Raw genomic sequence first — 13,212 nt, 5'->3', positions numbered from 1 at the left:
GGACCTTTAAAGGTTATCTAGTCCAACCCCCCCTGCAATGAGCAGATTGTTGAAAACTGATCTCGCCATCAGTTCTGCATGGGGGAATTAGAAAGGCCGTTCTAAACCCTTTGACAGGCAGGTGGGGCTGCTGTCTCTAGTACAAAAAGAGCACCCATCAGTGCTGTTTCTCCAAAACCTAGTGTGAAATAGAACTGCAAACTAGCGAGGTTGACACGCTCTCAGCTTTGGTGAAAAAACAGCCTGCAGAAAAATTGTCGGACTTGAATCCATATTGACTCCACTAGTGATTATCATAGATGTCCCAACTTCTTTAGGCAGAATTGAGAGAAACAGTCCTCGTAACAGGCAGTAAATAGTGAAAGTGGTACTTGTAATTCTGTACTCCAGATCCAATCATGCAAACTGCTGGGTGCTCCCTTCTCTTATGTCCTTTGAAACTTGCAGAACAAGGACCTATACAATCTTTCCCACACCCCAGAGTGGCCTGGCATTGTTGCCATTTAAAAAAAAAAAAAAAAGTCATTTTATATATTAAGAGATGACATGATCAGAAGAATAACAGTGGGCTATCCATTCTCTTACACCTCTGACTCGAACCTGTTCTCTATCACTGACTTGACGAAGCTCCATATATTCTAAGCATTTTTCCAAAATGGGGCCTCAGGGAGGAGATCATGCAATGTATCAGCCTCCAAATGTCAGGCCCAGTCTTGCAATCCTCACGTCAATTGTTTTGTTGAAGTAAATGGAACTCCTACGAAAAACTTGCAAGGGGCCAGGTGTCAAGCGGAGAGACAGGCCAGTGATAACAAAGTTCTTTTTAAAATGCTGTACCACTGTCACAAGTTGTCACAGTTGAACAGCACTGTATAGCATGGCATCATTGATCCTCATCTCCTTCAGAAACCTAAAAATACACCTCTTTTTTAAAAAATGCAAGACCACTCTGCTGTGAAATTCTAAGCTAAAACACCCCTTATACTGGTACAATTCCCAGTCACTGTACACAAATATTTCGGTTGGTGCTGATGTCTGCACATTTTGGTTCCAGTGTCCATTTAACAAAACAGTCGAAGTTAATGAAAAGGAAGCAGAAGGCCACCTTTGGTTGGCTAAGGGAGCTACAGTGCTTAGGATCAGCTCGCAGTTTTGTCCTGAATGATAATGCTTGCGCCCTCAGGAGCCAGTCCTATTGCACTTAGTATCTACTACCTAATATTGGGGAAAAGTAACTCATTATTATCAGGACTTTAATGCCAGTTACCCCTTTTTGTCCTTGAATAACCATTTTCCAGCATTAAAGAGGTAGCAGAGTAAGTGCACATACCTCTTTGCCAACCAACGTATTCTAACAGCAGACCGAAACCCTGCTCTGGCAAGCAAAGAGGTAGCAGATGCATGCAGTTTCGGTGCAAAACAGCACAACGTGGCATGTGGTCATGATAACAGCTTTATAGAAATGCATTCAAATGTTTTCATTTTGCTTTTGCTTCATTTTTAAGGCACGTGGGGGGCAAGAGTGAAGACAGGGGAGAAGAGTGAAGAAATCGGTGTTATTTCATTACTTTTAATATTTTGATTTCACAGACACTTCTGTGCCTGGTTTTTAATATTTAACCTTGAAAATTGTTTGATATAGATTTTGGATCAGAAATGCCACAATATATGTATTTGTTTTATAAAACATGGTAACAGCTGGAAAGGAACGAGGCCTTTCCTGGCAGTGGGAATAAACCTCTCAGTCATGAACTGCATCTCTCAGCACTTTGTCCTGTGCGTGTCTTGCATCACATGCTGTCGTCTTGCAGTCATGAGTCACTTGCTTCAGCTCCCACTGCTCAGGGATATCGGCTTGGCCAAGCTATGTCGCTACACAGCTTATTCTCTGAGGAAATGTGCACACAAAGCAGTGGGAAGTCAGGCCACTGCTGTGCTCAGAACAGAACAGATTTGCATTTGAGTTCAAGCTGCAGGGAGTACATGCTAAGTTGACTAATACCGCATCTATTTCTAGTCCTGTTACCTGGGTAATGGTAATTTCATTTTGTTCTTTTCCTTCAGTGGTTACAAAAAGATTTTCTGCTTTAAATTAACCTTTAAAAATCCAAATGAAATTCAGTAAGTTCACAAACTATGTAATTTTTTCCAGTTAGTGTCATTTCACTAATTAGCAAAATAGTGATAATAGAAGACAGATTTCAGGAGTCTGAGAGATGTTAGTTCTATTCCAGGCTGGAAATTCCTTCCTAATTTGCTCTTACTTTTGCCTGTGCTATTAGGGGACAACTCTTCCCACCATTGTAGCTTTGACCACTGTGTCTAGTAGCAATGGCTAACCTATGTAGTTCTGAAGGTCTCCTGGTTTTTCCTTCTTAGTACAAAAATATAATGGTAGGAGGAAATTAGCAGGCACTAGTGGGACCAGGATTTCATACCAAACTTTCAAACTTTCATCAGGAGTTTCAGAATGATCCTAGGTTTGCTATATTTAGCATTCACTAGTACATTGTTGGTTTAGCACCCATGGGTATTTAAAAAAAAAAAAAAAAAAAAAAAAGACAAGCCTAAACCCCCTCACACTCCTTCAGCACTGCAATTCACACAAATAGCCAAAGTTACAAAAATTCAGAGGAAATTAATCATTAGCTTCCATTCTCAGAACATGAGTAATAAACAATTCTTTCCTGGAACTGAAGATAAACCCAGCTTACGGTTCTCTCAGCAAACAGTAGCAATTCCAAGGCAGCCCCCCAAAACTCTAGCAAAAGTAAAAGGGATAAAATGAGAACCTAAGACTACAGACCATTAGCATAACATGAGCAATGCAATTGTGTGCAAGCCACAGAATCTGGATTCGGGCCTCTAGAAAGGGAGGGCCAAAAAACAGAACGTTGTTTTTTGTTTGACTCATTTCAGTCTCTCACCTAAGTGAAAGCAAGATGCTTCATACAAGATTATTTCTTATGAGGACCTTTAATCTTGCCTAATTTGGTATCCGGGGATTGAAGGAGAGAAAACTTTTTACATAAAAATTACCAACACCACATAGTGAAGAACATCCAGCAAGGTACCAGTAGGTTTGATAGCAAAGGTTTTTCTCCAGGACAACTAACAACCTCTATATTTAAATAAGCTAAACTGATACAGAAGAGAGATGAAGACTGCATGAGATAGATGGGCAAAGACTAAAAGTTGCCATCTAGTCCTGGCAGATATGTGAGCTGCCTATCATTATCAGCAGCAATGGTAGGCTCCTCGGCAAGTTAACATCATTGACCATGGCTGCTGAGAAATCATCAGCAAAAATGTCTGTATCATATGCAAGCCCTAACATGCCAATGGTCAACTGCAAATTCCTGTGCCTGGCATTATAATGCAATACAATATTTCCTATGCTTGGCAAACAACCGTGTTGCAGTTCAGGCCCTCAATAGCCAATTTTGCAGCTTGCGAATGTCAAACAGCAATTTCTTCCCCTCTTGCCATAAAGGGCTCCTGAGTGGATTTCTAAGCAAGAAACAGTGGGCACTCTCTCCTCTCTGTCAGTCTGTTTGAAGGCAGTGCAGATCTCATGAGCGATTCCCTTTCTTCCTTTCAAAAGGATTAATGACAGGGAAAGACTTGAGGGCTTTCTTTTCAGAAACAAAATTACTCTGTGGCAATACTCTGCAGAGACAAGTACGCATTATTGGATTATACAAGTGTTCACAGTTTCAGCCTTCATTTTAGGGCAGATGTCTCCCAGATGTTTACCATAGTGGCAAAGCCTATGAAAACGTGGCTCAAGACTGGAATGAGATCTGCTTCCCAAAATATTAAGAGAGTATGGAATTCATTTCCCTGGAGAGCCCAACTCTTGGCACTTCTGCTTTTTTTTTTTTACAAATCAGTGTCAAAGAGAGAGGATTTCATCAGGGATTCTCCCCACATACCCACTAATTTGTAAAGAGCAAAATTTCCTCACTGAGCGCTATTTTAGTATTGTATCCTCCTCTGAGCAGAGAACAGTCCAGGCTGGAACCTGATTAAGCCTTGATTAAACTAAAGCTTTCAATGGCAGAAAAATTCTAAGAAATCGTGCACTCAGAAATCTTACTGGACTTAGGGAAGAAGTCTGGCTTTTTTGTTATTAAGAAGATCTTGAACTCCAATTCCAGTCTTTTTCCCTTCTGTTTTAATTCTTTGTCTTTCTGACCTAATATGCATATTTTTGTGCTGAGTATTACATTCACCATCATGTTTGCCTTGTTAGTCTTCAGGGAAGGTGGACCATAGAAACAGCGAGAGCAGCTTTTCAGCAACAAATACTGCAGGAATGCAAATAGGAGACAGTTTCCAAGACTGCAGAACTTGTACCCACAGTCAAAACCACACAGTGAGCGGAATTCAAACCTCCCAGGGCTTTACTTTGATTATGCAAGACAAACATTTGAAAGAGAAATGTAAATAAGGAACAGTTTAGCCTAGGAACTCTGTAATTGCACTGGGTTACACGTTCTATGTGGAGCATTGTAAAATGCTTGTGCTGAAGCCATTGGAGATTTTTTTCAAAAACAACTCTGAAATTGGCTAGTATCTGCTGGTGTTGAATCCAAAACATTGTGATATTTCAAAAGAATGGCGTACAAATCCTAAAGGAATGATGTTACTAGTAAGTGCTCTTCTCTGTTTAACTCCCCAAGAGGAGTCAACACACAACTGATCGTAAGAAGGATTTTAAGTCTATGCCTTAAAGCTCTTCTCCAAGAAGAAATGTTCAAAATACTTCTTATGTAGGAAAGAATCTCACAAATGCCTCCTTTAACATTTCTGTATTTTTTTTCTGGTGTGGGGCCAATACCAGAAAGACAGTATGGAGGTGCTAAAACCTGAAGCCTACCTCTCAGAAATCAGGAACATAAGCAGCTCTACAGAACAGAGTCAGCCCTATCTTTTTTGAAAGTCAATTTCTGTAAAATAATTCAGCTTCCAAGATGAAATTAATGTTAACAGAGTTCTAAAAACATGTTTTGGAGGTTTTGTAAACCCCCTTTAAAAAGGCTTCCTAAAGAACCGAAGATTTTTCTTCTTCTGTGTCTTAATAAAAAGACATCGCAATAAGGTGGCTATATTAAGGAAACCACTGTGCAAAATGGTGATAAGTGTTTTGACTGCCTCTTGGATTTTATTTACAGTAATTAACTGTATTATTTGCAACATGTTGCAATGTTTTTGCAGATTAAATATTTGTTTTTCCTCCTCAAACTGGTTTGTGCTTTTACACATACAAAATGCTTGGTTGGGTCCTACAACAGAGAATACTCTCTCTCCCCCCGCCCCTTTTTCAGAGATAAGAGGAAAAAAATTCTTTCAACTCCTCTTACCCGAGTTAGAATTTGTATAATCTGGGATGCAGCCATTACAGATGCCTGACTGCAGCAGACTGGTCAAATACGCTGAAGTTAATTTAGAGATAACAGAATTATCATGTTAATAATTGTATCTGTCCAAAATATCATATGACAACTGTTGCAGTGTTACGTTGAAGTAACAAAATCCATACTTTTTTTTTTTTAAAAGAAGTTTTTCCCCAGGAAGGGTTGTTTGTATGGTTCAAGTGCTAGTTCTGCAACAGACTATATTAATCTTGAACGACGCACTACGTTTCTCCTTGATTTGCATGGTGGAAATAAAATGTAAAATATGTTTGAGTTACCTTGCAGACTGTTGTGCAGACAGACATTTTCTGCCTTCTTGGAAACACCAGGATAGATCACTGAAATGCCAATCCAGGTCCAACCTGCATGCATGGATCCCATGAAGAACGATGAGGCACCGAATCTTACGATCCCTTGGAGTGCGTTCGGGGTAGGCACCACAAGTTTTGCTGTACAGCACTCCACTGGAGCGACTAAGATCCTACACGGCGTGAAGGTGGTGTAAGGTACTGCAGTAAGTCGTATCTTGGCCCCATGGCTAAACTACAAATGAGGATTTCCACCTGATACCACGTATAATAAAAGCACATGCAACACAATTTACGGTTGTATGCTATCACTATGGACTTCAACACTGTCAAAACATACTGCCATACAAAACATACTATAAACTTAGACGTGTGAATTTTTTTACACATGTAACAAGAATGTCACTTTTACAGGACTTTGTTCTGAAGGAAATCTGGTTTCATTTTACCTGAGCGTTTATGTTTCAATTTTACTAGTGCCACTGCTGTGGATACGTCACTTTTCTTTGTCTGAATAAAGTTTTTTGCATTTCTGAAAATTCTGTGCCTGTCAAGAAAGCATGATTCATTTTTTTATTGATCCTGCGCAGTTGCTGGGCCTGTCAGTACCCGAGATGGAACCGCAGTACTCTGTGCGGGATTCCTGTACGTGTGTAACTTCATATGGCGTGCTACTGCTAATGAACATGCAAACATCTTTCAGAGTGCCCATCTCTTCCCTACTTTGGCACCTGCACAATTATACCTTTCAAGTACACCTCTCACCACATTATCACTTCAATTACCAGTTTTAATTGTCAAGGAACGACTGTGTGTGATCTACTTAGTTTCTCCTGAACAGTCTTTGGGCTGCTAGTATCTACTCTATGGCCCAATTACGAAGGTCGGAAGCTCAAGGTGTATGAACAGGTGTATCCTATCACAACCCTACTCACTTCTGACATGTGTCTGAGTCTTCATCGGTTTTGGTTATTTATACAAGAAAAATAAAATAAAACAAAATAGAGAGGGAGCACGTGCACACATGCAAGAACAACTTCCTTTGTACTTTCATGTGGCCCCCCGGATGCTACCCTCCCATCTCCCACCCCTCAGATTTACAGATTTACCCAAAATACAATGTCAACAAAAAAAGATGGTTTATTGGACTAGACTAAATGATGTAATGCTTAGACACTATTTGTATTAACAATGCTGTTGCAGAGGTACATAAAATGATACACGGATTTTTTTTTTCTGCCTGTAATTAAAGTCTAAGCACAGGAAATAAATGACAAAAAGGGCATTTGATGCTTTCCAAGTCACATAGCTTTGATAGACTATAAAAGACCTTGCATACCCAATAATTTAAATATAATTTCAACTTTTTGTGCCTGCTGAATTCATTTTCTGCCTTTGAGTTCTCTTAAAGCTATAAGAATTATAAACTATTAGAGCTTGGGAAGTACAAAGTTGATCAGATTCGTAACAAAAATGTAGAGACAACCATTACAAAATACTGTCCTATAAAAGGTATGCCACATTAACTTATTTTGACTCAGAGCATGATTGGCAGCTGCAGAGTTGGAATAACACTATGAAAAAACCTATGAAGCAACATCAAACAGGTCAGATCAGGTTTTTTTTCTCTTTTCCTATCAATACATCTCTCATTACAGTACCATTGTGTCTGTGCAGTGGATATCCCAGATGTCACATTTATTTCTCCTTTTTTTGCCTTCAACATTTATCGGAATTGTCACATCCAAATATTTTGGGTAATGTATTCAGTTTAACCCAACAATGCCAATTAAACTGCATTGACAGTGCTTGGCTTTTGTTTGTAAAGTTGTGCTGAATGAAATTCCAGACACCACTGAAGACAATACACATGACATACGTATATTTACAAAACATTCCACCAGTTTCATGGCACAGATGGATTATGCATGAATCCCAACAAGCAATCACATCACTAAAATTTTTGATAAAAAACCGACTGCCATTTCTGCCATCTCTGTTTAGCACTGTGGGCAACAAAATATTTGGACAAGCAACAGGTTCAATGGATCCACAACCAACAGAAAAAGATCCAGACAGCGATTTAAATACATTTCCATAACAGGTTATATGTATTAAAAACCAAACCAAACAAAACCAAACCCCAATGCATCCTGATCCTGGATTTTTCTGTGCACACCAGATGCACCTACTGATTGTTTGCATCTATATCCTTGGAGGAATATGGCATCTTCAACCTAATGCATTAACAACATGCACATACAAATGCTTTTATGCATATTCCACAAGAGACTTCTCATCCACAAGACAAGATAAACAGTACAACATATTGAACAGTCTTTTTTAAATCCTACTTACCATCGCCTTGTCAAAAAATGCATTATGCTAATATACAATGAGATTTTTTTAAAAAATAAATGAACAGTAATTGCTCAACAGCAAGTATCAGATGTATTCTCCAGAGTTCTTTACTGATCAGTCAAATGAATACAAATTAAAACAAAATGAAATAAAATTCAGTCCTTCACTTTAAACGAGAAAAGACGAGTAAAATAACTTTCTGGCAGTACCACAAACCACAGACTGTCACAAACGTAGTGCAAGAACTGGCACGGATTAGAATTGAGAAACTGAGACCAATAATCTACAAGTACACAAGTATTGTGAAGAAATTCTAGATGAGCCATGAAAGAGCAGTTTTAATCCAGTTGCTTACAGGGAGCAATCTGGCAGAGGTCAGCATCAAAGCCTGGTAAAAAGTAGTATTGAAGTATGCAAATATATAAAAATTATGTCACAGAATTTAATTTTTCTGGCTGAAGCAGCCCAATGTTTACCAGTGATCATAAGACAAGGTAATGAAGCAGACCTACCCTCTCTCTTACAGGATCACAGAAGTATCTGGTGGGAAGCTTCATGAATAGCTTTGCTCTGGCACCAGGTTGTGCTTTGAAGCTGAGCTCTAATGTAGAGATCTGCTGCAAAGCCTTTGCCTTATTCACATAAGCAGAACTTTCAAAGAAAGATTTCAAATCTTCCAACCATATAAAAATGTTTTTATTTTCATTTGCTCTCCCCTTCCTCACAGTTCCCCCCAGAATACATTAATGGTCTCTCATGGAAGTACACCTCACTCTTTACCAAAGAAGCAAAGAAAAACCAAAACATGCACAGTAGTAATAAAATATCCAAATAAAAACTTAACGCAAGGAAATGCTGCAGAAAGAATTCCTCTGGTTCTACATCAAAACCAAAACCAAGCTGTCTGGGCTGTAAAGTTTTACCCTGTATTGAGAGGCACCAAAGCTTTTAGAGAGATGTGTGTCCTAACCAAAGACGCACTACACCGATCTAGCTCACTTTAGAACAATCAGAGGTTCATTCACTGAATGAGATCTGAGTTCTGGTAAAATGCGGTGACACCAGCTGCTGAAGTAGAAAACTAGGAGTCTTGTCAGACCTTCAGGAAAGACAGCAGTGGGGGTGGGGGGAAGACCTGGAAATATCAAAGATTTCTCCTGTGCGAGAGCATTATTTCAGTTACAGTAAATAGAAGAAGCCAGCTTACAATATGACAAGCGTAAGCCAGCTTTGGCACTTGTGTTACTGAAAATAATGCGGTGACTGTTCCCAACTCAGCAGGCAACCAGCTGTGAAGGTTTATTTGCAACAGTGACCACTTGAGCAGCTAGGCATTTCTTATCCCAGGGAAAGCTTGCTTACTATCTGTAAAGCTACCCAAGTCCAGCTGTTATTACACAGAGGCATGAGGTAATCATTATTTCCAGAAGAAGAATTAACAGGATGCCAAGGGTGACACACGAAAAATGATGGGGTAGAATTTTAAAATACATGAACAACTAGGGGGTTGTTCTACATTGTCTTTTTCCATTTTAAGCCCTGTCCAATGAAAGACAGTTTAATAGCATGAAGTGCAAGTTTTCTTAAACTGGCTCAAAAAAAAAATCACTGGAACAATCAAACCCTGAACATTGCCTAATTAAATGAACACGTCTCTCGGGAATGACAGGGGCAGAGACCATACTTTTTGTAGATCAAACCTGAGCAGAGATTGGATTTTGTTTCTTTTCTGTAAATAGACAAAACAAGTATTTCAAGATACAGCTGAAATGGTGTCAAAATAGAGACGACCCAGGTCACAATCAGAATTTTGTATATACAATTCATATTAACTTAAAAAAATAAAGAAGTTTAAAATACGTCCAGAGAACATTCTAGGTTAGCAAAATGTCCTGTACAAAAGTAGGCCACATCTGTTGGTTTAAAAGAAGTCCATAGCAGTTGGTCTCTTCTTAGCTGATATAGTAAATGGTTTCTTCACTTGAGGTTCTCCTGCTGGGGTACCTGTGGGTGACTTCAGCACCCCATGACGGGGTTTCTGTTCAGGATTGAAAGCCACACGGGAGGGTCCTTCTGGGCTCACTAATATACTTTTGTCAGTCTTTTTAAATTCTGTTGAAAAACAAGCAAACAAGTTAAAAGAAATACAACTCCTGGAATAATTGCGCCCGTCAATCAATTGTGGAATTGTCCAACCCTGGAAGTCTGCCTTAGATGCTTAAGTCCATCACTAAGGATCAGAAGCCCAAGACTTCACAAAAAAATGGAGAGATGGCGGTGAAGCACATCTCTTAGCAGAGTCCCTCTGAGAATGGCGTCTATTGCAATCCATAGAGAGGCTGTGAACCATTCCCCATGGTTTCACAGACCACCGGAGACTCTGGGCCTACTCCTCAGAAACAGGTGTTCCAGCTATCCTGAAGAACACCACACTTAAGTTTAAAAGATGACAATAGGTAAGAAATAGCTCTACTCTGACTGTTAAACAGCACTGTTCTAGAGACTCTTGGTTATCCCTTCCGCCAGCAGGTAGGCATTTTTTTTCCTCTTTGTGCAGCTGTGTTATATTAACATAAAGACATATATCTAAACCCACTATTGTCCATTTGAACTTGGGCTATAGCACACCTCAGAGAGTTAAAAAAAAATACCTAAATGAATACATGGAATAAACTTTTATGCTACGGAGCAAGACATTTATTTATCAGGGAAAACACTGTCTACTTACATGTGGGATCCAGAAGGGAACTGACATTTATCTACTCGTTACTGTTAATAAACCACCAGGCAGCCAAGATAAAACTGAAACTTTGCTACTACACATCCTGAGCTCATCAGCATATCAGCACCATTGTCCTGCAGAACAGCAGTGATCAATAAGGACTGAAGTGCACGTGTTTCCCTAAGACGTGCCCGGTAGAACAGGCGCCTCAGGAAGGAGAGTTTGTCACTCTGCTGCACTGTTTTCTATCTGTAAGGCTCATCTGCAAGTCAGTACTGCAGCACCCTGGAATCGCGCAAGTCTAGCTGTTGGGCCAAGTGTCCTAAACTTTACCATCTCTTCTGGACAGGAACTTGAGGATGGTTTGTAAACTATACACAAATATTGAGGCAAAAAAGGATCAGAATCATCCTGTTCTAGAGAGGTGAAGAGCATAGGTGTGTATGAGTGCGTACAGCTTCCCCCTTCCTCGGCTACAAGAGAGACTGTGGAGACACATAGATGTATTAGACTCACCAGCAGTCATGTTTTTATTCAAGCCAAATGTGACTTTTTTGGAGCTGGACGACTGCAGCTTGTTCAGCTATAAAGCAAAATAAAGACATGAAATGAAATAAGATTTCTGAGGCAATGCTACGAGTTCTTTTACCTGCATCCCATCAAAACTGATGCAAAGCAGCCTACTTCCTTCATTTGAGTTAGAACTCCCCCAATCCTCTAGCTAAGGCAGCGCTCTCCTCCTAGCCAAAAGCAAACATATTCCATTTGCAGAGAAACCACATACTCTCCCTAACATCATTACGTAATTCAACAACAAACAAGAAGATATTTGTGTATCAAATACACTGGCCTCACTGTACTCAGGCCTCAAAGTGCAAAGAAGGCTTGAAAAGATACTATATGTTAAAAAGGTTTAGAAAAGAGGGCAGTCTTAAAGCCCTGCACTGTTGCCAGCCTCCACAAATGGGAAGAAGTGGAGGCTCAAAGTCCCTTAGCAAGACTGAAAGTCAGTTTATGCTTCTGCTTTCTTGTGAAATGAGTGGGTTCAGAATAGTGTCCTTTCAACAAGAAGGTATTTTTGAAAGCAGGAGGGAAGGAAGAAGAGATTTTAAAGATGCCTACAACTCATTTTCTGAAACTCTGGAGCCATGTGTGACTGTCTACAAGGAAGTGCAACAGCATTTCCAGTTGTATCTGCCCAGTGTTAGGAGACTAACGCAGAGTGGAAAAGACAGCATGAGCGAAGTCACGCCCTTTGCTTGGGCAGGTAGCTTGGTAAGAGACCTGTGCCCAGATTCAGCTGCCATCTGTGAGACCACATTACCTGCATGGATGCCCTGGTGGAAGTGATGGCACTCCTGGCTTTCCTGAAGAATACTGGCTTTGGTAAAGTTGATTTTTCAAATTTTACAAAATCACTTCCTGGTTTTGCTTTCTTTTTCTTTAATGGTGATAGAGCAGCGCTGCTTTCCTATAAAGGAGGGAAAGGAAAAAATGCTCTCAGCACAGAAGTACTGTAGTTAACTATACCTAGTACAGTGAGCAGTGCTCAGAGCTTACCACATGCAGCTTCTGTAAATATTGCCACAGCTGAGAGAGAGCTACTTGGTACTTATATAAGCTAATCATCATGGTTAACTCTCAGGAGTTAATTTTGCATTTGGCATGAGTGAAAACAGAAGTTTAAGCCAGGCTCTGCACAGAAATAGGAAGGTCATTGCAAAGCAAAGAAGGAAGAACCCGTCAGAGTGCAAACAAAGATATTTTCTTTATGTGCATGAGGCCGCCTTACATTTGACCCAGCTCTCCTGCACACAAGCGCTGATGTTTTTTTCTTCTTGCCTTTAAGCAAAATCTCTTCTGTGGTAACTCTGGATGGATAAGATATGCAACTAATGAACAAACTCAGCTTTAGGCTAAGATGGAGACTTTGGAGAACAACAAGTGGAATATGAAGTCCGTGTACACTCTCCGAAATCCAGCTAGTGTATATTGCTACGAGTTCGCTGCCTCAAGTTCATACTGAGTATTGCCATTTAAAACAATCCTTCTCTCCGGCACAAGGGAATTCTTAGGACCTGTATTGGCAGTGCTACTAATGAAATGCACCACACTCCAGAGCTTTCCCACCTGTCGTCTATGGGCGCCAGATATCTGTGGACCACTATGAGGGGAAGTTCAGCTATGCTTCACATCGATGAAGATGTGAAATTACTACAGCGGTTCACAGCTGTGCTGTGGAAAGTGTCCAGGGATATGGCCTCTTTCAATTTGAAAATCACTTCTGCTTTAAATAAAGTGAAAAAGCATAAGTCTTTTAGCTTTCTGAATTCTGGAGACAACTGTGACATAATCATAGAAACATAGAATCGTTAAGGTTGGAAAGGACCTTTAAGATCAT

General features: G+C 40.0%; 1 protein-coding gene across 1 annotated transcript; it reads right to left on the bottom strand.

Annotated features, from left to right (window-relative positions):
• Positions 1 to 9,710: 9,710 nt before the first annotated feature.
• Positions 9,711 to 12,278, bottom strand: LOC104080572 (ribosomal RNA processing protein 1 homolog B-like). Its single transcript, XM_009583002.1, has 3 exons — positions 12,136 to 12,278; positions 11,328 to 11,394; positions 9,711 to 10,201 (listed from the first exon to the last, which is right to left on the bottom strand). The coding sequence occupies exons 1-3, from the start codon at positions 12,139 to 12,141 to the stop codon at positions 10,011 to 10,013; spliced, it is 264 nt and encodes an 87-aa protein (XP_009581297.1). The 5' UTR covers positions 12,142 to 12,278; the 3' UTR covers positions 9,711 to 10,010.
• Between the last annotated feature and the right edge of the window lie 934 nt (positions 12,279 to 13,212).

This window comes from Fulmarus glacialis, unplaced genomic scaffold, assembly GCF_000690835.1.
Source record: "Fulmarus glacialis isolate BGI_N327 unplaced genomic scaffold, ASM69083v1 scaffold38768, whole genome shotgun sequence".
Lineage (NCBI taxonomy): Eukaryota > Metazoa > Chordata > Aves > Procellariiformes > Procellariidae > Fulmarus > Fulmarus glacialis.
Note: the sequence above shows the minus strand (reverse complement) of the source record. Positions and strands in the feature narration are given on the sequence as shown.